This window comes from Miscanthus floridulus, chromosome 8 (assembly GCF_019320115.1).
Source record: "Miscanthus floridulus cultivar M001 chromosome 8, ASM1932011v1, whole genome shotgun sequence".
NCBI classification, from domain to species: domain Eukaryota; kingdom Viridiplantae; phylum Streptophyta; class Magnoliopsida; order Poales; family Poaceae; genus Miscanthus; species Miscanthus floridulus.
In genome coordinates, this window is record NC_089587.1 from 3113172 (window position 1) to 3140552 (window position 27381).

Consider the following 27381-nt stretch of genomic DNA (forward strand, 5'->3'; position numbering starts at 1 on the left):
TGAGCCCGCCGATGAGGGTAGCTAATAAGCTAACACCCGAACCAAAAAGCAAAATGGCTGAAATTATGCCTGAGCATACCGGCCGTGGACAAAAAAACTGAAAAGATGCTTGAGCCTACCGATGAGGGTAGCTGATAAGCCAACACCTGAACCGATCCTAAGATGTTTTTACAACCAGGGAAAGAGCCAGATGCTGGCCACATCTCAAGTTAAGCAAAAAAGCTAAAAAGAAGAAGCTAAAGATACTTGAGATCGCTGGTCCTAAGTCTCTTCAGTACTAACAAGAACAAAAAGGTTGTCAGGACAAAGATCTACTTAACCCGAGTTGTTTACACGGCAGCCAGACAAGTACTCGACAAACCAAGAAAGTTTATCAAGACAACGATCTACGTATACTGAGTTGTTTACACGGTGCAGACGAAAGCCTGACAAGCACTTGACAAAATCAAGAAGATTTGATAAAACAACGATCTGCATATACCGAGTTGATTACACGGCGTAGATAAAAGCCATACAAACGCTGGACCTATCAAGGAGCGATTCTACAACGGATGAAACAACACGACCACCATAAACTGTGGATGCGCACCATCACCATACAACTACATCTGACAACAGCAGACTATCAGAGAATATGAAGATTTAGTTTTTTTTGAATAAAAGAACCCAGATATATGCTCGGGGGCTGCAACAGGAGAGGTTTTCAGTTCTTTGAACAACTCAGATTCAAGACCCTCTAACTCTTTGTTCCAAATAGCAAGAGGCTCGGGGCTACACTCAGTGAGTGCATTTTTTTCTTCAAAAAAGCGCACATCACTCAGAAGAATTCTTCAAGACAGGAGTTTTCAAAAACATAAGATTCAAGACCCTCCAACTTTTTGTTCCAAATAGCAAGAGGCTCGGGGGCTACACTCAGTGAGTGCACTTTTTTCTTCAAAAAAGCGCATGTCACCGAGAAGACTTCTTCAAGACAGACCACTTCAAGGCCTCAAGACAAAAAGAACCCGAACCGAGCTATATCCGAGTCCTTTTTGATAAAGAACCTGGGTATTTGCTCGGGAGCCCTTCGACGAAGAATCAGAGCACCAAATAGCAAGAGGCTCGGGGGCTACACCCAGATGGGAGTACTTTTTCTTCAAAAAAAGGTACACACCACCCGAAGATCTCACGAAGCGCTGCATGGTTTCGCTCAAGAAAGCACTCGGACGACGCTTGTTCCTACTCGGCAAGACCTGAAGGAACAAGACGAGGCTTCCAGAGCTCAACCATGAAGTGCTCGGGGGCTTGTCGATGCGGGACCCACGGGATACCCCTCAAGGAAGGAGAAGATCTAGTCTAACTAGGATTCTTTTCATGTAATCTTAATAGTTGTATTATTCTGTAATCCTACTAGAAACTCTCATTGTAAACTGACTAGGACTCTGACCTCCTGACTATATAAAGGAGGGCGGAGTTACTGGAGAAGGAAGTTAGAGACAACACTTTACAATCAATCCAACGCAAAGACTAACGCCGACTGGACGTAGGGCTATTACTCGATCACGGTCGAGGGCCCGAACAAGAATAAATCGATTATCTTTTACGTTTACCGTCGAGTTCTGTATTCGCTGAAGTCCGAACAAATTGCCCCAGATACCGCGTGGCAAGAAATCGGTAGGGAATCATCGACGTACTCCTACTGGTCGAGCTCTCCTTAGTGCTGTTTGTCTGTCTGGCGCTATAATTGAATGGATCTCGCCCCCCCCTTAGTAGCGGCAGCAGATTAGAACCACTACTATTCCAGCACAATCTTTCTGTCGAATGAATCAATTATATATACTTTTTTTTAAGAAGGAGTATCAATTTATCTATAACGTGACCAGGTGAAGTCAGCGATGGACTTAACAGAAGTAAGGCTTAGATAAAATTTATGAATTTGACTATTGTAGCACTTTCATTTTTATTTGTCAATTAGTATTCAATCATGAATTAATTAGGCTTAAAACGTTCGTCTCGCGATTTCCAACCAAACTTTGTAATTAGTTTTTTTCGTCTACATTTAATGCTCTATACACATATCGTAAAATTCAATGTAACTGCTACTATAACATTTTTTAGAAAAACTTTTTGGAACTAAACGAGGCCTAGGCAGGGGTAAACTCCGTTACAGAGATGCGCAGCAGACGCAGGTACCTCACTGGTATGGGCATCACGATTATATATATTCTATTCACGAGACAATTCCTCGTGTGCCACGTGTCTAAAAAAAAGTTGAGTGATCTCTGCTTCAACTTTTTTTTCTCTCCATGCTACTTCCGTTTCGTTATTTTAGGTTCTAACGTCGTTAAACTGTAGGTGTGAAAAGACGAAAATGGCCTTAAATATAAATATGTCATTAATTTTTTTAGCATCTTAACGACTTCGAACGAAAAAACTTAAAAATTATTTGATATGATTAATATATCTTAGAAAAATCATATTTTTTTTTGCGAAATTAAATAAAAATAATTTTTATATGATAATTATAGATCTCGACGAGATCTACAACTTTTTAGTTTTGAATTTTTTCATTTGAAGTCGTTAAGATGCTCAAAAAAAATTAATGACATATTTACACTTAAGGACATTTTCGTCTTTTCACACCGACAGTTTGACGGCGTTAGAGCCCAAACTGACGAAAGTGACATGAAAGACACGAAAAAATTAGAGCAATAACACTGAACTTTTTCAAAGATACACAGAATATTACAATCTTTTTTAATGGCACACAAGAAATTCCCTCTATATTCGTTCACGCGCCAACTGCATACCCAACCAACGAATCATTGGCTACGGCTACGATGGCATGCTCCACCCGCTATGAATCGTTTATCATTCTGCTCTGGCGTCAAAAAAAAAAAAATCTGGACCTTGATGCGTGCAACACCACCACGTGCTGGCATACATACTCCCTTCTGCACGGAGTGGCCATCTCACGGTAGCTCAGCGTCCCACTCCCATCCTCTCTTTGGATTCGATTCGATTCGACGCGTCTGCCTCGTGAAGTCGTGTGTGTTCCTCCAAAACAAAAAAGAATAGCGTCACGCGCAGCACGTGACCGACAGTGACACCGCCGTGATTACACGATTCGTTCGTTCCACCGGCTCAATGTTCCAACGTCTGCCTGTATGGGCCCTACCATGCCTCCTGCAGTAGTCCAGCCCAGCCCAGCCCGCTATACGATAGAATGGATCCCTTTCGGGTTGGGCCTAATGCTCCACGTCGTCTTGTCCAGTTGTCCTACACCGCCCGCCCCACTCCCCCCAGCTCCAGCCAGCGCCCGTCGTCTCGTCGCCGTCGCCGCAAAATCCTCCGACCTCGCTCGCGCCACCGCAAAACCAAACCGGAAAAAATGCCGTCCCCGTCTCTCCTCCTCCGCGCCCCTCCCCTCTGCCCCTCCCACTCCCCGCGCCGCTTCGCTTCCCCCTCCCTCACCACCTCGTCCCCAGCCGCCCGCCTCCGGCTCCGCCCTCTGCGCCTGCCCCCCGCCGCGTCCCGCCACGCGCCTCGCGCCGGGGACACGCGCGTGGCCGACGACCTCATCCCGATCGCGCGCTGCTACGAGGGCCGCCTCGCTCGGCTCGAGCTCGCCGGCGCCGCGCGCCGGGAACAGGCCGTCGCGGCGGCGGCCGCGGCCGACGGAGGGGCCACCGCGGAGGCGCACCTCGCCGCCGGTTCTGACGCCATGGTCGTCGAGGCGTTCCTCCCCGGGCCCCATGGCGGCGGGACGACCGCCTCCTCCACGCGAGTGGTGAGTTAGTACTCAGTACTGCGGCTTTCTCACACACCGTTTCTGAGGCGCTCGCGCTACAATAAGCACTGGTTCAATAGCTCTTTCATAGCTCTGACAATTGGGTGGAAGTGGAACTGATTGTCATCTATCTAGTTATGCCAAATACCAGCTGCGCTAAGCACTCATTCCTATCTGCAATGCGCAACTGGGTCAATTGCACCTTTCCTTTAGATGTGCTGCATTGGGTGAAGCACGGTTCTTACGCAACAATGCAGATAGGTCAAATAATTAGGCAAAGCGAAATTCACCATGCACGTTCCTCTTCCTGATAAAGGTGCTTTTGGTTTCACCATGGAAGGAGCTTATCCACCTTCTTTCTTATGGCACCCTAGGATAGGAACGCCGACTGGTTTACTTGTGTATGCAAATAATTACAGCCGCCTTGGATTTTCTGTTGGGTTTCCCATGTTTTGCTGGATCATCATGAGTAACAGTGGCAAATTTTGTAGATTTTGCAAGCGAAGGAAGTTAAAGATAAGGCCAGTAAGATAGAGAAACAATTCGGATCTGATTTTTTCTTTGCAAACGAGCCTGATTCAGAGAGTATGTTGGCTATGGCCTTTAAGCAAGTTGTAATTCAGCGGCTCTCAAACTTTCGGCTCGAGGTCTTCTCCCCAGGTTCAGTGAGAGACTTCCAAGATTTTGGCAAACCCCGAAAGGTGCAAACTCACAAAGTTTATGAGTTTTCAATATTTCCTGCTGTGTTTACTTCTTGCTAATAATTTGTTGATGCACACCAGGGGTCTTTGGATTGTAGTATCAGCTCATCAGATGGAAAACTTCTGTCTTCTCTCGCTGAAGCCATTTTCTCCTGCGTCATTGAGGATGCCAGAAAAAATCATTTTGGGGGCATAGGCAGTTTGTTTCAGAAGCGACAGCTCAACTGCTCATTGGATTCCTCGGTTTGTATACACAGAATTTCTGAGGCAGAAATAGTAAAAAATGCTAAGAGGTGCCTGGAGACTTCTAGTCTAATGAAGTTTTCTCATGAAGCACACAAAACAAAGAATGGATGGTGGCCACCTCCAAATTATGAAAGTTTGGTGAAGATTGGGGGTCCTGAGTTAGTGCTTTGGACCAATGAGTACATTCCTACCTATAAGCTGCAAATTAACACCAACATATTGGAGAATTCTAATCTTGAAGGTGAAGGTCTTTATGAGTTAGAAAGTAATAGGCGGGAAGTTCTCTTAACCCACTCGCAACTGGTACACTGTTATTCCCTCCATATCTTCCGTTAAACATAATTGTTTTCTAGAATATGGTCTTTTGTATGCTTTTTAACTTGTTTCTGCGCATTTCCGCCACTTGTAGGTGGAACTAGGGAATGTTCTAGACATGTACTTTGAAGATCAATTCACATTACCAGGCAAAACATTCCATCCTCATTGGAATTCAGATCCATCAAAGATTAAAAAGAACAATGTATGCTGACACTTTCCAGGTCAAAATTAACTCACTTTAAATAATTATCAAAATCTTAATGTTTTTTGTTTTATGCAGGGCTATTTGAACAACCTTTCCACTTTCTTGGCTGGGAGCTGTATTTTTCTTTTTGTCGCCGTCTTTGCTCAATTATGCTGTCCTCAATCTTTTAGAGACAAAAGGCTATTCAAGGAAAGTTCAAATGCCTCATCATCTCAGAACTATTGTTCTGATATCAAGTCTCTTGATAACAGTGAGGTACTTAGTTATCTAGTTCTTGTGAATTTGTTGTTTGTCCAAGGTAGATTGATGCTCATTTTAGTGTTGGATTGCTTTTCGTGATATGCCACAAACTTTTCACATAACATCGACACTACAACAATATTTCAACTAATTACCTGAAGGAAAATTCCTCATGCCATTTTACATGGTTTAGTTTTTGCTCAATTGCTTACACATACTTGTTGCAATGACCAAAGAAACACCAACTGCACCTAACTTCTGTTAGAAGTTAGAACTTGGGAATATTCTGTCAGGCTGCATCTCATCTGTTTCCGCCCCCCTTGAAAATTAGTACTTTCAGGATGTGACACTTCATTTATAAAGATTAAACAAGTTGAGTTCAAGGCAAGCTTGTTATATGTGTCTAAGGAATACTGGCATACTGAATTAATATACCTGCCTGCATAACTGGATCGTAGCATTACTACTCTATTCATTATTTATGTGTGCTGCATATTTTTGTCTGATTTACTCTTCTTCAGATACAAGCTTATTGCACGTCTCTTGTTAAGAAAATGAAAGACTCATATGGCTGCCTTGGTGATGTAATGGTTGATGCACACATTGGAGCTTGGGTTGGAGAACTGCCTAACTGCTTCAAGGCAATCAATAGCGAGGATGCTGCTGCTTCTGGCTATTTTCAGCATCCTGACACTCTTAGCCAAGAAAATCAATCCCAGTCGGTACCAATTAATATTAAGATGTCCCATTTGGAACAAAATGATAGAACCCAGGAAACTCTGCAGAATATTGCTAGTTTTCAGGTACCTCGTGTGACTTATAAAAGGGAGTTCTCTTTGTAGTGGATGTCTTTTTTGTATTGATTATGTATCTAATGAGTCTAATGTCTATGATCACCTCTGTTTCTAGCAAATGTCTATCATATAACATTTGTTCATATATCACGATACACCTGCTAAATTAGAACCCACCTTTTAGTTGTCATCTAGTAAAGTATTGCGGTATTTGCTAAGTATTCCTCTAAGCTGGGTTGCTCGAGGCATCCAGTGCTAGTTCTGCATTGCGTTTTGAATTTTATGATAGAAAAAAAAAATTCTCTGCATTAGAATTTATGTAAGCAACTACAAGTTTGTTTCATTCTCTTGTGGTCATCAGCTCACACTTATACCCCAACACTTGATTCACGTATTTTTAGGTCGTCATATCAGAAGAAGGTAAAGTAGTGGGATTTCAGCCAACTAACCGTCCAGCTGTGAACCATTGGGCAACAAACCCACTGGCGACACTTCTGTATCAGGGGCGGTCACTTTCTCCAGGTACAATAAGAGCAATGGGCTTTTTTTATATGCATGGGCACTGAATATCAAATTTATCTTTTAAAATGGACTTTGTCAGGTATTCTAGAACCAAGGCTTAAAATTTCTCGTCCAGCTAAGGCTGCCCCGATCGAATTATTGATGTCAGTAAATCAAGATTCCTTTTTTGCTTTGGCAAGGCCTGTTCAAGACCCATGGTAGTATAGGTGCTATATCACATTCTATTTCTCCTCTTCTTGCTTTATATCGAGCTGTTTCCTTTCCTAAATCTGGTTTCTATTAATTAACATTACTCCCTACTTATGCAAAATCTTTTAGTTGCCAACTTCTCATAGTTTGTACAGTTTTACTCTGTATGATACTTGTCTCTTGTGATCACCTGATCTTAATTTGCCTATTATGTTGCCTTCTATATAGAATTGACATGCTTTGCTGTTAGATGATGTTATGCGGAATTCCTTAGTTCTACATAATATTATTGATCAATCACACTTTGGAAGTACATGGAGAAGTATATTATTAAAAACACATTTGATGATCATTGCCTCTACTGATGGTTTCATGTATGGTTGTGAACTAGTATACTAATATATTTTCCCCTTAATTTCAAGCACTAGGCATTTAAGTGGAAAAAAATCAACAGACTTACCTACAGACCACAGCAGGTCAGCAGTCGTAGACATTTTCTTTTCCATTTCTGTATTGGGAGTGCAATGATAGATCCATCATTCAGAAAAGTGAATCCTTTTACTGCTCTTCCTCACCCAAAGATTAACTAATTTGAGGTCAAGGTCTGTCTAAGTTACACTGAATTAGTATGCATATGGAATCTTAACACTTGTGTGAACACTGTGTATCTGTTTTGTCTAATACTTTCGAAATGGATTTTTTTTAAGACAAGGCTTAAAGTTTCTCGTCCAGCTAAGGTTGTTCTGCTTGAACTGTTGATGTCTCTAAATCCAGATTATGTTTTAGCTTTGGTGAGACTAATTCAAGGCTCACGCTAGCAGAGGTTTCTTTATTTTGTTTCTCCATTCGCAATCTGTCTAAGCTATTCATTTCCTACTTTTTCCCACTATTTTCAGTATTAGTGCTACATATACAAAAGACTGATGTCATCCAATTTTAGTTTGTCTTATCCTGTTGCCTCCTATACTTTGCAGATGCATGAACTTTTGAGATAGAACCCTAAGATGAACTTATTACTGATTGAAGGAATGGTATGAATTTAAAATAGAACCCTAAGATGAACTTATTGCCGATTCAAGGAATGGTATGAATTAATATGATTAGGGGGTTAACCCTAATTTATAAACAATTAGACTTCCCAAAAAGCTGCTTTTGGGCTTGTGCCCTCCTTGGATGCACATGAAACAAGTGCATGGTTGAACTTGAGCAGCTTTAACTGCCATTTGGTACTGAAAACTATTACTTATGTGCTGTCGCTGCACAAGGAGTCAAGGACCCTTCACTCATGGAGGTCCCTGTTGGTGATTCAAGAATGGGGTTCAGCTTTAACAGCCATATGGAAATGCATATGGGTTCATGGGATTAATGGCTTTTGTGCATACGGAAGTCTCAGTAGTCTGCAATATTCAGCTCCTTGAGCTCCATTTACATAGGTATTACACCTCAAAATTAATTCATGTCACATAGTTATTCAGCATTACTTGTTCATTTTTATATTTCATATGACATAATTGGCCTCTGTTGCAGATATCTAGCAACATCATTATCTGACCACATGGTAAAGATTTGGAATGTCGATCAATGGCTTCATTGCTTCATGTTGGAAATAATTTTAGTTGGTAATTTTCTCAGCCTTTTCTCTCTAAGCATTCAATAAAATGGTTGTGAAAATCTCCAGGTGAGATCCTGAAATAAGCGAGCATCCAAATTGTCAGGTCATCATTATTGGGATCTGGGACCGTGTTTCTCACTTCTCAGTAGACTGCTCATTTGATAAGTGGTAAGCAGTAACTGTACAGATGATGCTGTTGTTTGTAATTCACAAGTTACTGAGCAAATTGTTTTTGGCCTGCAGCTTCCTCTGATTGTACTGCAAGATTGTGAACAATTCCAAAGATGTGAAAAGAAATAAATAGTGATAGCAGAGCCTGAACAGGATTTTGGGAAATGAATACAGTTATTAAGAGGAAAAACACGGTCATAGCCGAGTAGGGTAACAACAGCTATGTAGCAGTTCCAAAGATGTGAAAACAGCAATCAAAAGGGGAAAAAAGATGGGAAAACAAGATGTGATCACTCATACTGCACTACAACTTTGATCTGGCTGGACTCAGGGCGATTCTCGTTCTCCTTCTTGAGCTGCTGCAGTGCGCGTTGCAGTGATGGGTTATTTTCCCAGCCACTGAGCTTCACCTCTTTAAGGCTCTTCAAGTTGTCGATGCCGACAACTCTCCTCTCCTTGTCAGAGAACTCCAATAGAAGCGTCTCCAGCTTTGTCATTGATCCTTGCTCAAATTCGACTACTTCGGGATGTTCTCCAGCGAGGTACAAATCCAGGATCCTCAGTGCTGGAAAACTTTGTGTGGTGCGTGCAACCAGTTCTCGGTCTCTGCAGCTCTGCATCCCCAGTCGGATGCTCTGCAGGCTGGGAAACTTAGGAATCAAGCAGCTGGTCAGCAGCAAGCTTGGCCCATTCCACCGAAAATTCTGCAAGGTGCTTGAGTGATGAGATCCAATCAGGAAATTGACTAATGGGCCCCATCATAGTAAGATGCTGGAGGAGTGGTGGCGGTGAGGAGACGTGAAGGAGAGAGTCCAGTGTCCTGCCAGAATACAAGTGGAGCGATCGGAGGGCACATGTCTTGCTCAGGGAGGAGCAAAGCACACTTGAAAACTCCTCTTCGGGCTCCTCAACCACAGTAATATATAGCACCTGCAGCTGTTGCAGCTCACCTATCTCTCGGGCAACCTGAACGTCACCTTTGAGTTGGGCCCAATCCACCTCGCGCAATGCCTTCATGTTCCCTAGCCCCCATGGCAAAGTCCACCAAGGCACCCTCAGGCGCTCAAGTCTATGCAGCTTCGTCACGGTTGGCGGCATGTACATCCTACTTCCAACATCCAGACTCTCGAAATACTCCAGGTCACCGATTTCGCTAGGCATCTCACTGATTCGTGTACCCGTCAATCTCAAGAACCTGAGAAGATACAACCGACAGACATATCTCATATGCTTGTCTTGCAGAGCCTTGCAGTCTTCCAGGTCAAGTACCCTCAGCAACTTGAACTCGCCTAGTCGATTCAACAGCTTCTCAAGGCCTTCCGACTGAAATATAGTCAGCGATCGAACTTGTTGTAGGTTCATCGCCTCAACGCCATGTCTCGCATGATATCGCTGCTCCACTCCCTTGTTCTGACTAACGCGCTCGTTGTCATCATTGGCATGGACTGAGAGGCGGCGAACTTTGCCGCATGGCGATCTTCCTCCGTATTGCCGTCCTACCAAGCTAACAAAGTTGGCATCTTGGGATTTGGACACCATGACCTCAAGCATCATATCGTGCACCCGGCATGCTTCGCCCATTTCTGCCTGTAAGGTTTTTCTGGTTACCCGCAGCTTGTCTGGTTGAATCATGTTCCTGCTTATCAGCTCATTGAGGTACTCTTCTGCAACATCAAACAAAGTCAAGTCAAACCCCGCTTCTCAGCAACCAAACCTTCGGCAATCCATCTGTACAACAACCTATCCTTGGCAATCACATAATCCTCAGGGAAAGTGCTAAGATACATCATGCAAGCCTTTAGATGATGAGGCAAGTAGTCATAGCTTAGTGTAATCATTTGCCTCATCCCCTCCAGGGTGGGGTGGCTCTCCATCTGAGAACCAATTGAGTTGGACACTTTTATCCACATTTCTACACTCTCAGCTGAATTGTAGCTTGCTAGAAGGCTGGCTATACTAACAATAGCCAATGGCAACCCACCACATTTCTTCAAAATACTGTCCATGGTATCTTTCAATCCGTCGGGGCAAGTACCACCCATGGAGCCAAATACTCTCTTGACGAATAGCTTCTTACTGTCATCTAAGTCCAGTGGCTTTATATGATGGACAAGGTCCTTTGAAACACTACTTGCTTTGGCCACTGTCTCTATCCGAGTCGTCACAATTATTCTGCTGCTGCATTTGTTCTCTGGCAATCTGACGCGGATAGCTTCCCATGCTGGTATGCTCCATACATCATCGATCACAATGAGATACCTGTTTTAGTTGGACATATTACATATGCTTGGAGTCAGAGAATCTGTGGATAGGCAGAGTTCAAAATTTGGTCTGAGGAAGGTATGGTAGTCTATAGTTGTGTACCTCTTGTCCTTGAGGAGCTCCTTGAGCTTGCTCGACAGTTCTTCCACGTCCATTTGGTTGATTTTAAGTTGGTTGCCTTGGGTTTGCTCACCATCTTCTTTCAGGTTCACAATCTGCTTGAGCAGTCGGGCCATCAGTCCCTTCATGTCCTTCCCGCCATCGAACGCCTGTGACACGGACACCAGCGCTTGGCGCTGGAAGTCGGCCTCCAGCTGCCGGCACAGCTCCACCGCCAGAGTTGTCTTCCCCAGCCCTCCGGACCCCACGATGGAAAACACCTTGAGGCTTCTGTCATCATCGTCGGCTTTGATCCTCTCCGCCAAGGTGTCGACCTGTTCCCTGATGCCGACGAACTGATCATCAGGGTCATCGGCACGGCGGAGGGCATTCGCGGACACAGACGCCGGGGCGAGCCACGGAGACCTGGGTGGCGCCGCCCGGTCGATGCCGTAGTGACCGTGGTGCTCGCTGACGGTGGTGGTACGTGCCAGAAGGGCCTTGACGTCGGCGGCGAGGGTGCGTCGCAGGAGCAGCTTCTCCAGCTGGTACTTGGGCCATTTCACGATAATGTGAGGCAGCTGGAGGGGCGCCATCGGGCGCCTGACGCCGAGCCAGTAGGTGTCGGCGCAGTCCTCGGCGTCGTAGGCGAGCTCGCGCACCTGCTTCTCCCACTCCCTGACCAGGTGATCGACGGCGCTCTGGTCTGCCTCGGAGATCATTCGGAGGAAGGCGTTCATGGTGGACAGCTCGTCCATTAGGAGAACCACCTTGTCGCCGACGCCGCGGTGTCCTGGACCTCGTCGACCAGCAGCTGCCCCAGGTTGCTCACAATGGACTGCGCTGCTCTCTCCATTATTGTCACAGTTGTTTCAGCAGGCAACGTGGATAGATGGAGTTTGCTCCTTTGTGTGAGATACTAATAAGAGGATGCAACTTAGAAACCAACTTGCTGTATTATAACTCAAATCCTGTGTCATCGATGATCTCTTGATTAGTACCCTTTACCTGGCACCTGCTATAGAATGTTTTTTTGGTATCAAGACACCCACTCACAAGTCACAAGGCTATATTCGGAATTGTACATGCTTGCTGACCACCTTTCGACTTTGAGATCCGGGCTGGATCAACTTTAGTTGAGTGTCGCCCCCGAAGCTTCCTGCCGAGGTCTTGGAGTTCCCATCGATCACGATGCCATGGACATGTACTACTCTTAGTTTTTTTTATCATTATTTCTTGAGTAATGAGTACTACTCTTGTTTCTTTTTTCTCAAATTTGACAAAAATATCTGGTTATACAATATATAAGATGTGAACTTTAATGAATTTGATTGTCCGTTTTATTTTTCTTTGTAAATTTTGTCTTGTTTTGTATTTTATCGAAGCGTTAGCAAGGGCACGCTACTAGTTGCGCTAAACAATACAGAGGGCGAAAATGTGGTGGTTAGCATAATGTACATTATCTTCAACACAAATTCAATACACTTGACGGAGTAAAATGGGTCGCTTTTCAATTGTTCTTCACCCATAAAAAGCACCATTTTTTTTAAAAGTATAGGGAAACCCTTCACTTGGTAAATGACCAAGGGAGATGAAATTCTTGACATGCTCTAAAAGCGAACACATATTTTTAGCCTGTTCGGCTGGGATTATACGGTCGTAAACGATCGTAAATTTCTAGCCGGAACAGTATTTTTCTCTCACACCAAACCAGCCAGCAGTACTTCTTCACGATCCAGCAACGAACAAGCCCAGCTAAACGAAGAGGCCGTTTGAAATGAGGGAGTCATCATCGAACCCTTCCGTACGTCAACCTAGAAGCCCCACGAATGAAGGGTCCCGGAAGCTTCTCAATCGATGCAGTATCTTTCGTAATGACATATATGAGTAATAATTTGAATATAAACTAAGGGGTTACTTTGCGTTGCTATCTTTTATAATGACGGTGGTGTAATTAGATTTAATTATCTTTCATGATAATAGATGTCGATAATCTAGATACAAATTTAGTTGGTTATTTTAAATTATTTTTCATAGTGAGAATCGTGGGTAATTTAGATATAATTTAGGTGGTTGATTTGAACTATCTTTTATAACAATAGCGGAGTGGGGTAATTTAGGTATAAGATTAGGGGATTATTCTATGTGTTTTTCATAATGGCAGATACATGTAATACATTTATAAAACAGAATAAATCGAATGCCTATTATTTGCGTTCATGGTTAAAGTTTACCAAATTATGGGCTATATGTTTCTGATTAAGGCCTCGTTTAGTTGGCGGAATTTTTTGAGAAATGGTACTGTAGCACTTTCGTTGTTATTTGGCAAATTAATATCCAATCATAGTCTAATTATGCTTAAAAGATTCGTCTCGTGAATTTCGTCTAAACTGTGTAATTAGTTTTATTTTTTATTTATATTTAATGCTTCATGCATGCATCCAAAGATTCGATGTGACGAGGAATCTTGAAAAATTTTGCAAAATTTTGGGAACTAAACAGGCACTAATGTGATGTTTTTTAGGATTTACCTTTTTTTTTCCTAATGAAGCAGAACACGGCTGGAAATTGGAAACTGAACACTAGGTTATGAGTTTCAAGCATTAATTACATTACACTGCTTCGGATATGGAAGGGTGGAGAACAACATCACACCGATGCAAGACATCTATAAAGGGGAAACAAACAACATATGATTACTACTTTTGGTTTTTATTACTCCCCCTGTCCTGGAATAATAGATTCCTAGAGTTACCTTAAGTTGAACTTTTTAATTTTTGACCAAATTTATAGAAGAAACCCATCAAGATTTATGATATCAGATTAGTATCATTAGATATATAATAGAATATATTTCCATAACATGCTATTATGTTATAGATGTTGTTAATTTTTTTCTATAAAGTTGGTTAAACTTAAGATTGTTTGACTTGCACGAATTTTAGAAATTTATTTATTTAGGGACGGAGAGAGAGCAAAAGAAGACGAGGAGCTAGCAAGCCCAGAAAGGAGTACCATGTCAGACAAGAGAGACCTGCATGCATTGGGAACAAAAATACTAGTCCACCTGAAGAAACAGAAAGATTAGTTCTATGTTCTCACGCAACTTTATATTTTTATTTTCGGAGTATCTAGCGCCCGGACGTTCGACGGACAACACGCATCCGGACGCCCGGGTAGGCTGTTGCGCCCCGCCCGCAAATACAGAGATGAGCTTCGCCCCGTGTCCATCCCACAACAGTGCACCCCGCCAGCGTCCATCCCACGCCAGCGCCCCACGTCCGGACGCAGCACCGTCGCCTGCATCGTACCATGCCCCGCACCCTGTGTCCCATCTCGCTGCAGCGCCACTAAACTCCACGTCGAGGACGAGCTCGAATTGTTGAGGCGAGATGGAGAGAAGGGAAGGGAATGGAGGGGTGGGAGAGGAGAGAGCGAGGTGCGGCGCGAAAGGTAGGAGCCGAAGCCCTACGACAAGCCGCTGTCTGCCAGCCATCGGCGCCATTGCAACATGTGCAAACACCTCCGATCTACTTTTGAAACATCGAGATGCAACAATTGCAACATACATCTGAAGGCAGATGAAACACTAGAAACATGCTTATGAAACACTTGAAAACCATTACAACAATATGCAACATCCGAATAAAACACATGCAACATGTGTAAAACATATGCTACATCCAGATAAACACAATTGCAACATGTGTCCGGAAAACACAGATGAAACATACCTCTAAAACACTCGAAACATGCTCAACATGCCCCTGAAAACAATTGCAACATGTGCAACATCTCCCGATTTACTTTTGCAACATTCATATGATTCAACTGCAACATACCTCTGAACCTTCTGAAATAATTGAAACATATAATTGCAACATAGGATAAGTCTAGCGCAGGGAGCGCCATGGCCGTCAGGTGGGAGGAGCTCGATCGCTGGGGTGGGGGGTGGGGTGAGAGAGGGTGCCACCGGGGGTGGGGAGGATGCCGCGCCAGGGTGGGGGAAAGCGTCGCGCCGGGTTGGGGGCTCTTGGTGGGGGAGGACGCCACGTCTTCCACCACCGCGCCTCGCCTCGCCCGGGGGTGAGGGAGGGCGCCGCGCCGGGGGTGGGGAAGGGCAACGCGCGCCTCGCTGGGGTGTGGGGGAGGGCGCCACGCCGGGGGTGGGGATGAGGGAGCGAGCGGCAGAGTGGCCGCGCGGAGCGGGAGTGGATGAGGATGAGGGAGGCCAAGTGAGAATTACCGCAGCCGCAACGCCGATTCGGTCCGAGTCGTTCGGTGGGTGGGTCCATCCGGACGGAATGGACGCCCGATAGGGAGAATTACTGTTATATTTTAGTATATGTGTGCCACTTTATTTTAGCGTAGAATCATCACTGGGTGTGATCCTAGCTTGTCAATAAAGGCCGGATGCCCTTATCTACCGTTTCCCCTTGTTTATCAGCTATCACAGTGGTTGTACTTGTAGAAGTTAGAACTCACCCGGGGTAGCTTTTGGGCTTCAGGACAAGCCACTTCGACATTGGTCTGCCGACAATTACCTCAGCCGGCAGGCATCGTTTCCATTGATGTCATTGATGAGCTATAACCTTGTAAAACCCATAGGATCTTGTGTGTATAATACATTAGTATTGTAGTGGTACTTGTACAATGTCATTGATGTCATAGGACAACAATACTTGTACTGTGGATATGATCGTATAGGATGAGCTGATGACGCAGTATACATCGACGCCGATGCGGACCTCGGAGCCGTGCTAGCTGGTGGAGACCTCACGAGCTGAGTCGTTGAAACAGTGCCGTCGTTCCCTACTTCCCGGCTTGGAAGCTGCTCTCCCTCTACAGCCTCTGCATCTGCTGGCGGAGAAGCAGAGCATCTCCACCCAGACACCCTGGATCACTTCCCACATCTCCTTCTGGCGCTCCCACAATGGAACCTTGAGGTGGATCGAGCTCGCCCGATCCCCTTGTCCAGTGGTGGTTCTGTATCCATGAACATGGCCATGGCCTCAACCTCTCTATGTGCCTTTGTGAAGAGATTCCGCCTGGAGCCCGGCAACAGCATCTCAGGATTAACGAACAAGAGGTACACCATGTAATTCATTAGTTACTGAACAAATTGTTCTTGGCTTGCTGCTTCCGCGGGTTCTACTGCAAGATTGTGAACGGTGTCAACTGGAGAGGTCATCATGGGCTCACGGCGTGCCAGGGACGTGACAAAGTAACTGCCCGCTGCACTCTCCATGATCGTGCTGAAATGCAAAGCACCATGCAAAGCTACCCGCGCCATTTTGCGGCTGCATGTGAATTTGGAGCATGATTGCCGTGCCATTTTTTTCGTCCGCTAGGAGCATTTGCCTGCTGGTCTTGGAAGTTGGAAGCGCATGCGGCCATGCGCACAGCCGCACAGGAGACGAAGAGAGCCGTTTGCTGTTAATGCAGTCCATGCGCAGGGTCAGTTTCGTCCAAATTGGCTTCAAAGCTCCCAAACGACTTGTTTTAGGTTCTCTTTGCTACTCCAAAATGGCCTTCAACGACATGTTTACTTAGTTAGAAGTTCCTTTAGTCAGAACCCAAAATGGCCTTTAGTCAGAACCGGGAGTATGGTGTTTACTTAGTTAGAAAAAAAGGCCGATCAATTGATTAATTACTAATCGTAAATCTTCAAATACCAATAGTATCGGCCTTTACTTCCCGAAGAAGTTGAAGTTCCTTAAGCGTAGCCTAATAATTAGCTTGACTTCTTAATCTCGTATCTTGACTATAGCAACCATATCAGAAGCAAAACATAATCGGCCTCTAACCCTGATGCTTTGGTTTCCACTTGAAATTATCTTCTATCTTGAAAGTTGGTTGTCATAAACTGATGCTTTTCATACCAGGTGTGCAATCAGGCCCTCCAGTTTGGACTGTGAGAACTCATGCTTCAAAATTATCTTCCTTTAGTTCTTGATAACTCCAAAATTGATCTTCCTCTGCATCTTGCAATCGGCCTTCATGAGCCGATATCCTTGATGACTTGCTTGGATTCAATCCTCTAGAACTCCTGACCATTCATCTGCTTTAGCCGATTAGGAGCTACCTTCGAGTCTATAGTTATAATCGGCTATGTAGAGGCGATGGGCATGAACATCAGCTTCTTTCTTGCCATTAACCATAGTTATCTGCATGTGACTAGCTAATAACACCATGCCAAATCGATGCACATAATATATTTGTCAGCTGGGATGCCAATAAAATATTCTGGCCACCATGATATTTAAATATACTCTAAGCACTTATCAATACTTGGAGCCGACTTTTCGTGTGCCGACAATAACTTTCGGCTAACAATCTCCTTCTATCATATGTACACCAATAGTAATCACCAGCTGACGATCTTCGCTCATCTGATGTGTGCTGATGGTAATGTCTTTGGTTTCTTATGGCTTCCAGCTATGGATACTATATTTTATTTCGGCCGATGGAATATAATATGCTTATATATCATTGGCCTGCACTACAACTCAAATTAAGATTACGGCTTACTATTCTCCCAGCCGATACCTCAGATGGCCTGTCCGACGATCAATGTACTGTAGTTGACTTGATTTGGTATACCAGACACATGTTTCTTTGGAAAATGGGCTAGACTCAGATCCTTCTAGTTAACTCGGGCAAAACATAACATCCTTCTGAGTATCCATGCCAAATACTAATATAGCCATCCACCCATCTTGTAGTCGTGTTCTCGCACATATGCCGTCAAACATGAACAAGCCATATAACCCAATCCAATGGAAATTTATCGGTCGCTCTTGATAAAATAATTTCATTGGCTCAAAATTTTATTGGACAACTTTAATCCCATCGGCTATATATCTAGGCTTGGAGATGTTGGAAGTGAGGGAATAATGGACAACAGTGAAGAAGTAACTGATGAGAGAGCATAAGTCCAATTCGCTTTTCTAACCCCCCTTACTTCGTTTGGCCTTGCATGGTTGATACCGATATCTAACATCTATACAGAGCTTTTCGGCCAAACAATTAATTCACATCTGAATTTTTATATTTCCAACTACAAAAAGAAATCACATATATTTGCCGAGACTCCTCCATCCATGAGTTAGGTAAAGACATGACTCCTGTTACGGGTTGTTCATCTGGCAAGTCCCTTGTTTGCTTTCTCTTATCATGTGTACAAGTGTCTTCATTCACCAAGCAAGTCATATGTGATGCACTGGAGTCTGGTGATGTATTCTCTCGAATCCAACTGAATAAAAGGCTCCATCGGCTTGCATTGATGTCTTGATCCGTTGGCGTCAGCTTGCATTTTGAACTAAAAATATTATATCGAGTCGATCCCTTTCTTGAAAAGTCAATTCCGCTCTCCAATAGCCGATTCCTGTATCTTTACAGCATTCATTGAGACTTACCGGTTGTCTGCAAGGCGACGTGACTATCGGCTACTCATCTGTAGTATGATCATCGGTCTGCTTTGTCAACAAATCCAACTCCTTGGAATCAGATTTGCACAAGTAGCGTGTATCCTGCATGTCTCCAGCAGATGCATTAACTCCTTGTGACCAGTAGACGCACTGACACACCCTAGATTACTTGCTGGATCTTCATACTGGCATTGAACACTCCTTCTTGAAACATGACGATCTACATGGTGGAGTAATGACACGTACTGGTAGACACGAAGCCTACGACGGTACGCCCTATTCTTTCTATAGTTTCTTCCATAAGTGAATTCTAGCAGCATACGTCCAAGTAGAGTTAAGCACTTTTCAATCCTCAGAATCCACATCTCCGACTTCTAATCAAACGATTGTGGTCCCACCAGGCGTGCCAAAATGTGTGTTGGCGCAAAAATGTGGCGATGTGATCAACACACAGTGAGCCAGATGATCTTGACAGAGTAAATCCGAAGATCTGCTTAGCTTCAACACAAGAACGGTCAGTTTAAGGTGGAACATGTCGGCGTTGCACCAGACAGTTCCAATATGTGGCCAGATAGCCGATTCAATGAGGCTATCGACTAAAGAGTCGATATCCAGCGTATCCATGAAATGAAGATCATTAAATCAAGGATTATCGTCTAATATTAAATGACAATGATACGAACCAAAATAACCGATGCTCATGGAACATCATAAAGCATCATCGGCTAAATGAAACATGATTGATATAAAGCGTCAAGTCAATGAGTTTGATGAAAAGAGTATAACATGCGAACAAATTGACTATCTAATATAAATGATTCTAAAAACAGTTTTGAGTCTAATCTATTATTATCAACAGTGAGGTTCGATCGGATCGATGCAGCTATGATAATGATAATAAACTAAAGCCAAAGAATCTATAAACCATCTATATGTTGACAGATTTATGAAAACATGCTATATATATGAGAGTATAGGCAAATAGGCTAAAATAGCTGATGCGGTCGTAGCAAACTAATAGAGTACATATCTCGATCATGAACATGACCATTAATCGATAATTTCTAATCTAAAGTCTTACCAGTGACGTTCGATTGGGTCGATGCAGCTATGGTAGTGTCATTATATTAGATCTCATTAACTAGTTGTCGATGTTTTGCCACCGATAGCCAGCCACGGGGGTACCCGGGGCAGTTTGTTCGGGCTTCAGCGTATGCAGAACTCGACGGTAAACGTAAGAGACAATCGATTTATCCTGGTTCGGGCCCTCGACCGTGGTCGAGTAATAGCCCTACGTCCAGTCGGCGTTAGCCTTTGCGTTGGATTGATTGTCCAGTGTTCTCTCTCTCTTTCTTCCAGGAACCCCACCCTCCTTTATATAGTCAGGAGGTCAGAGTCCTAGCGGTTTACAATGAGAGTTACTAGTAGGATTACAGAATACTACTACTAAGATTTCATGAAAAAAAAATTCTAGTTAGACTAGATCTTCTCTCTTCCTTGTGGGGTATCTCGTGGGTCCTGTATCGACACTAGTGAGTTTATTCAAGATTAAAACATGCATGTCTTTGGATGCATACTATGTTTGACTAGAATGGAGATAAAATAACCGATCTAGCAAAATTAAGCCATCGATTAAAGATTTGAAGCATGACTAGATCAGAGGACGACCAATTAAGATGATATAATGCCGATCTATCTCTATCTTAATCGGGTGATTTTGCTATAATTAATAAAATATTAATTATAGCAAAATTGATAACGGGTGAATCAACCAAAAACAGCAAGAAAAATTTTACTAATCTTAGCAGATTCGATAACTGGTGATATTGTATTAAACACCAAGTTATTTAACACAAGATCGATAACTTTGATCTATATTATAATTCGTAAGAGATCAATCAGCTAATGCAGCCTTATAAACTAAGATACAGATCGATAACTAACTTATATTATGGCTCATAAAAGATCAATCAGCTGATGCAGCTTTACAAGCACAACGCAAGTCGTGACGGTACTCACAAGCAAGCTGGAGGTCGATCAGTCGATGCAGCCCTGTTTGCTGAAGAACTCGCCGAAAAGCTACATTACTCCTACTCCTAAGGGTTGACGTGAAACCAAAAAAGTAAAGACTGATTTTGATTGATGTGTGGATATCTGATTACAATAGCCGGGGTTTATATTTATACCCTGAGGCTTAAAACAATCCTAGTTGATCACGTGGTGATCTAGTACAAAACTTGCCTAACAAGATAAATCTAAAAGAAGAGGAAATTTTAAGATACATGAACTCTGGTTTCTCCGTTTGTAGAATCCGCTAATTAAGCTTCCTCGTGTCTTCCTTATCTTCATGTGAGGAGACTTTGGACAACATGCTTGTCCTAAAATATAATATTTTCTGGCCGATCAAATTTTAGTGTGAACAACTAGCCTACGCAGCCATCATGCATGGCCGAATGGTGGATGAAGGTGCTTGGTCCAACAAGTGATCTAGGTCCCGGCCATTGTCCGTCGTCGTCGTCGTCGTCCCGTATACAAGATGCATGCATGGTCCAAGATTAGCTCAGACAGGATGGCGACGACGTCTTCTTAAGACGTGGGTTGCATTGCAAAAATTCAGCACCGATGGGAGGCGAGTCCTGGTCATACGTACTTCCATCGTCACCTCGGTGCCGGCGTGCTCACCGTCAAGGCATTCAACGCTAGCAAAATCTATCTTGGACCTCCTCTGATCCACTGCATGCAGGTACGTACCTTTTTAACTCATGGCTATGTTTACGGTTCTATAATGTTTATATTTATTTTATTTTTTATTCAGAGAAATTCTTTGGTTGCACACAACTCATAAGTTTTTTCTTATTACTCCGAAATCAGCTGGTTGATCTACTTTTGGCTGCACCAGCAAAAACAAAGCATGCAGCAGTGTATATGCACCGGTTACGGTTCCTAGCTAGCCCAATAATTATCTTGGACCACGCACATATATGAGTTAATATATTGATATCGTATTAGTGTGGTGGAGTTTTATGGCCAAGTTTGCATTGGGACTGTAGTCTACACGGTGCGGCGACTCCGTGACCGCGTTACCAGAAATCAACGGTGTAGACATCAGCCCCCACCTAGACTGGTGTGACTCATTAATATAATTTTGTAAACTTCTTTAACATTTTATGGATCAAATAAGTAATTAACTATAATATTTTATATTTAAAAACTATTGATGATATATATACGAATTGACATATCGAGAATTCAATTAATATTCTCATTGTATTTAAATAGATTTTCATACACACGTGCGTGTCGCGCGTGCATATTTGCTAGTTTCTAGAAAAATTCTAGAAAAAGGTGCGATCACCATGGTTTGAACCCAGACCCATTCGCAATAGATTGGTTAATATAGACTAATAGACATTGCTTCAATTCCGTGTTGCAGCAGTGAGAATTTGTCACTTAATTAACTCACCCAATCGTCATTCGCTGGACATATAAAGTTGTAGCTCGGGATGGAGGGAGTATAAAAGATGAGGCCAGGACAAAGTTCGGCTCAGAAACACAATATAAGAATTGGCTTCTCAGACCCCTCCTGTTCCCTAAAATAAATATAAGAATTGGCTAAAAAAACATGCTTTCTGTTTCCATCATCCTCAATAAAAAGATGTTGCACTGTTATGAACAATCCTGGCAAAACCAAATTGAAAGAATAATGCCTAAGGGGCTAATCCAGTCAAAATACAAGATTTTTAAAATGCTACCAAAAATGCCGCTCAAAAAAAAAAAAAAGAAACTCTCATCTAAAATTATTATCTAGCTGGGGAAAAAAGAATTGACACAAACTGAAACCTATGGTCCAGCAAGATCGGAACCTAGCTAGCTAGGAATGTGTGGGGTGATCATCGTCGTTTCGATCGCCATGGCCATGGCCATGCTGTGTTGACAGATAATCGTCGCCATGGCCGCCACTGCCGCTAGTAGACGCCTTTTCAAATCTGCCTTTGACTCGGTTTCGTGTGTCTGCTCGTGCCTTCCGGGATACATACATGATCTGCTTGCCAAACCTGCAAATGCAAAAATCACAAAGGCTCTGTGTTACACACAAACATTTCATATAGACCGAACTACAAATTTTATCTAGTGGAACAACCAAGATATACCGTGGAACAGTAACAAATTGATTGCTAGAATTGTCAAAATTGACACCACATTATGACAATGCATTTTTCAGTACTAGAACGACCAAATCATAAGACAAAATAATGAATTCGGAACCAATACAAAACATGCCTCATGACAATTCAAAAGTACCAAAACATATAGTGCATATTTCGCAGAAAAAAATGGGAGAATAGTGGACCATTTTGCATTGGGTAGTTAATTAAGTATAGGGTCATTAAGATCTGATTGTAAGAAACATAGATAAATCATAGAAAATTGTAAAATAAAAGGATGATGGAAAGTCATATATATAGAGAGAGAGGCATTTTTGTATCATTTTAAAAATCTTGCATTTTGACTGGATTAGCCCCTTGGGCAATATTCTTTCAATTTGGTTTTGCCAGGATTGTTCATAAAAGTGCAACATCTTTTTATTGAGGATGATGGAAACAGAAAGCATGTGATTTTTTCCTATAGACAAATCATATATAGAGGCATTATATTATATTCTTAGCAGTTTTATTTTCATTTCATAGCCATGTTTCCATTTATATATAGAAAAACTTCACCATCTTGAGGATCGGAGTAGACTGAGTATGATAAATCGATCGATGAACGTAACTGAGCTGAGAGTAATAATTAATTATATTAATGGCCTTATTATATATAAGCACGTACCTCCTGTTCTTCCTCTTGTCCTTGTACCTCTGCTTAGCCTCCTCCCTCTTCTCCTGCAGCCTGGTTCTTGCCTCCATGTCTCGGCTTGATCCTTGCACCGGCACCGGCATCGGCACCGAGGACGCCGCCTGCTGCTGCAGAGGCGCGTCCTGGTCTTGGTGGAGGACCGTCGTGCAGCCTAGCGCCGCCGGCGCCAAATGCTCATCAATACCCAAGTGCCTGCTTGGGAACTCGTCCGGCGGCCACATCGGCAAGCCGCTGTTGAAGAATTTGCATGGTTGAGGAGGAAGTCGGTGAGGAGGACGAAGAAGCCAATCCGGGTTTGGCGTCTTGCCTTGTTGAAGAGAAAGTTGCTGGTGAACAGGAGTAAGCAGATCCAGCTGGTATGGCGTCATGCTGGTGCTCGTGTTTGCAGCAGTGCTCATCACTGAATTGCGGAGCCGGAAAGCTGCATTGTTGCCGGTAAGAGATTCCATAGCATGATCAGTAGAAGATCGGGTTACGGTTTCCGAAGAATATGATGATGATGGGTTTAACGGCTGAGGATCAGCATCATAACCCGACGACGACGACCACCACGCCGCCTCTGGCTACAGTACCGAACAGTTGGATGAGTAGCTATGTACCAGCAGAAAATGTGTAACGACTCATGCAACATTCATCGCATTACATATATATAGCAGGAGGCATTTGGCACTACACCTATTTGGCACAACCCCAGTTCCAAGATTTTTACCATCCTAAGATAAATCAACTGTTATTAGAATCGTCCTAAATCATCAAACTATTTTAAGTTTGATCAAGCTAGTGTATAGAAAAGAGCAACAATTAATATCTAAGACACCAAACGAGTATATCGTGAAAATATATTTCATGGTAATACTAATTTGGCAGTGTAAATCCCAGTGCTCTTTTTCGATAAATTTGGTCAAACTTAAATACAGGTTGACTTAAAACAACATCTGTTTTAGGACGGAAAAGGCATTTCATTTTTTTGATTGAACCTAACCAAAGGTTGAAACCACATTAGTTTATCATTGAAACTCCATATTCTCCTTAAATCTTGAAGCCAAAGCTCTGCCAAATAGACCTAGTATAACAATTTAGGTGAACTTGTGTAGTGAACCATGATTATTTATTTTTAAAACAAATCACATAGGAGACATTAGTTTATCATTGAAACTCCATATTCTCCTTAAATCTTGAAGCCAAAGCTCTGCCAAATAGACCTAGTATAACAATTTAGGTGGAACTTATTTTTAAAACAAATCACATAGGAGAGCTGCCGACTAAATTAAAAAATCCATATATATAATATCCTAAAGGGTCAAAACCAACAATGACGACAACTATAGCGAATCAATGGCGATGATACTGAACACTGAATAATTCAGAATACGGGGGCATTGGCTATATATGCATATATACCTCGTCAATGAGCGAGTTTACCAGGGGCGCGGTCAAGCTCCAGTCGTCGACGAAGTTGAAGTCGTCCAGTAGCCCACCATCAACAGCTGGGTCTTCGGGGAGGTTATTGTACCAATCGTAGTAGTCTTGTGTGAAGAGACCAGCATCTCCTTCGCCGCCGCCGGTCGGTAGGGCCGCCGCCGCTGCTGGCACGCCGCCGGCAACCGCCTGCTTTTGAAAGTTGCCCCCGGTTTCGATGAGACTGCTTGATGGCAACTAGTAGTACGCACACCAAAGGTAAAAGAGACAAACTTGCAGCGAAGATCTGTTGCCTGAAGGTAGGCAGTGATCCAACCACAAGGGAAGGAGAAAAACGCAAGAAAGAGAGATGTGTCAGTTGCATCTCAATTGGCCTGGCCCTTTCTTCAAATCAAGGCTTTCTGTTTGAGATCCGAAATTGTTGTCATTATTAGTTTAGTCATCAAACTAAACGACCAAGACAAACATTTTGTTTTTTAAAAAATGAATCAGAGTATCAAACTAGCAAATGCAAGCAGTATGTAGGTACCTCGTTCATCATAATGCGTTGTTCGTCGCAAGATCTGCTGCTGCCGGGCAAATCTGTTGGCTTCAGTTCGACGTTGAGTAGGTCAGGGACCCACGTGTCTGGAGGCTTCTGCGGCGCTGGCGGCAGCGTCAAAGGCGGCGGCACCTCGCCGCGCGGAGCGTCAATGTAGAGGATGCGCGCGAGGTCGGCGGGGTCCGGGAACCCGGTGTAGGAGCGCGTCGGGCTCCAAGCGTGGCCCTCGGCATCGCACCCGGCGGCACGCGCGCAGTGCGCGCAGAGGAAGGCCCGGTGGACAGCGCAGCGCGCGGCGGCGGCCGCGGCGTGGCATCCCTCGCAGAGCGGGGCGCGCTCGTGGGCGCCCGCGGTGGCGGCGTGCACAGGGACGTCACAGAGCAGGCACAGGCGCGCGCCGTGCTGGGCGCAGTGCAGCAGCGCGCGCTGCGCGGCGCAGTAGTCGCAGGGCACGCCGCCGCCGTCGTCCGGGGCCATGGTGTCGCCCGCCGCGCCCGCGGCAGCTGCAGCAGCAGGTGCAGGTGGCCACCCGTCGTCCCGCGCCGCCCCCGCCGTACAACATGGTGCGCCGCCGGCCGGCCGGCCGGCGGCGAGGGTGGAGTTGGAGGGGTCTCTCGTATTCGCAGCACGGTGGTGGGGATCCGTCGAGGTGGGTGGTTTGGTTGGTGGCTTCGTACGTGCGTGCGGCGCTGACGATGGCGGCGGCGGCACGACTCGAGGTCGAGGCTGGTTAGGTCGCAGTGTGTATCTATGTATATATAGAAGTCAGCAACCACCACCATAGGGCCGAAAATTTAAAATACGATCTGAGCTGCGGCGTATTATTCGGTCAAACCCGAGCTGTCCAACAATAATTTCAAAAAAATTTAGAGTAGATTTTAAAAACTCTTAGAAATGATCATTTTTTTTTGTGAGTTGACACCACCGACATAGTACATATTAATATTAGGGCGTCGGTAACTTCTAAAAAAAAAGGTGTTTAGGCCCGTATATTTTCAGCAAACGAATATTATTTTTTTCTCACACCAATCGACAAACAATACTTTTTAGTCTGGTTTTTCAGCAAAGCGAACAGACGAATCGTCGACAATAACTTTCATTTTTTTTAGGCAGTAACTTTCAATTTTATATTTATATAAACGTGCTTGAAAGAAACGAAAACGTCCACACGCAAAGATACGCGGACGACCGCAAACTGCGGAAAATAATATGCATGCAGACGACCGCTACTCGTGCAAAAATACGATCTTGCACGTGGCCTTTTCTTTCGCACGCTAAGCAATGGCGGCGACGGTTTGCCGCGCCGTCACTACGGCTACCGGACAGCGTGCGCCGGTATCCCCAATTGCAACTTCTCGTGGGCGTCACGCGCCTCGGCCTAAGTAAATTAATCAGGAGTAATCTTTTTCAAAGGAAATTAGGAGTAGTAATTACTAACCGCATCCGCATCTCTAACATTTTATCTACTCGCAATCTTATATTTTCAACCCAACGAAAGAGGACGAAAAAAAAATGTATCCAACTATTTCTTATCCTAAAAAAGCATCTCCAATAGTTCATAGAAGAACAATTAGTAAATTAGTGAGTTTTTCAAGTTGTAAAAAAAGTAGGAAGCATATTTGTTAGCTTTCTCCAACCATTTTTTATATCTTGCTTCTAAAAGTTAGAAGCCAATTTTGCATCACCAAATTATTTTTAAATCACCTCATCCACTTTTATACTCTCTCTGTCCATGAAAGAATGCAATTATGGATTACTTGCCACTTAAAGTGATGAGGACATGACACCTACGGATATGCCCATAATAAAAGTAAAAGACAAGATGAGGCCGGTCCTATGTTTGTACCAACGAAAGTAAGAATTTGTGGCTACCTGATGTTGTTGCTTTCAATATGCTTAGGAACAATGATGACGATGATGTAAACTTGGGAAAGACACTTTCTATGGCCTCTACAACAAATGGGACATCGATACAACATGCGCAAGATCGATCATGGAGTTTAGGC

General features: G+C 43.7%; 2 protein-coding genes and 1 pseudogene across 8 annotated transcripts; 1 reads left to right on the forward strand and 2 right to left on the reverse strand.

The window, feature by feature from the left end:
- The first annotated feature begins 3272 nt into the window (after nt 1-3272).
- LOC136475519 (uncharacterized) lies at nt 3273-8977 on the forward strand. 7 transcript variants are annotated; one of them, XR_010763201.1, is made up of 12 exons: nt 3273-3769; nt 4261-4470; nt 4552-5019; nt 5126-5236; nt 5315-5494; nt 6001-6282; nt 6675-6795; nt 6875-6992; nt 8258-8417; nt 8512-8603; nt 8700-8764; nt 8840-8977. XR_010763201.1 is itself a non-coding variant. In XM_066473005.1 (9 exons), the coding sequence occupies exons 1-8, from the start codon at nt 3371-3373 to the stop codon at nt 6994-6996; spliced, it is 1893 nt and encodes a 630-aa protein (XP_066329102.1). In that variant the 5' UTR covers nt 3273-3370; the 3' UTR covers nt 6997-7001; nt 7407-8399. The 7 variants fall into 7 exon arrangements, 5 of the variants coding, with proteins under 5 accessions (XP_066329102.1, XP_066329101.1, XP_066329104.1 ...); XR_010763202.1 differs by lacking the exons at nt 8512-8603; nt 8700-8764; nt 8840-8977 and having other exon boundaries at nt 6875-7460; nt 7959-8399; XM_066473005.1 differs by lacking the exons at nt 8512-8603; nt 8700-8764; nt 8840-8977 and having other exon boundaries at nt 6875-7001; nt 7407-8399.
- An 80-nt stretch (nt 8978-9057) lies between these two features.
- On the reverse strand, nt 9058-12401 carry LOC136475520 (disease resistance protein Pik-2-like; annotated as a pseudogene).
- A 9811-nt stretch (nt 12402-22212) lies between these two features.
- LOC136470898 (zinc finger protein CONSTANS-LIKE 12-like) lies at nt 22213-26057 on the reverse strand. The gene is made up of 4 exons (XM_066468628.1): nt 25364-26057; nt 24817-25023; nt 23389-23978; nt 22213-22613 (listed from the first exon to the last, which is right to left on the reverse strand). The coding sequence occupies exons 1-4, from the start codon at nt 25850-25852 to the stop codon at nt 22430-22432; spliced, it is 1470 nt and encodes a 489-aa protein (XP_066324725.1). The 5' UTR covers nt 25853-26057; the 3' UTR covers nt 22213-22429.
- Nucleotides 26058-27381: the final 1324 nt, after the last annotated feature.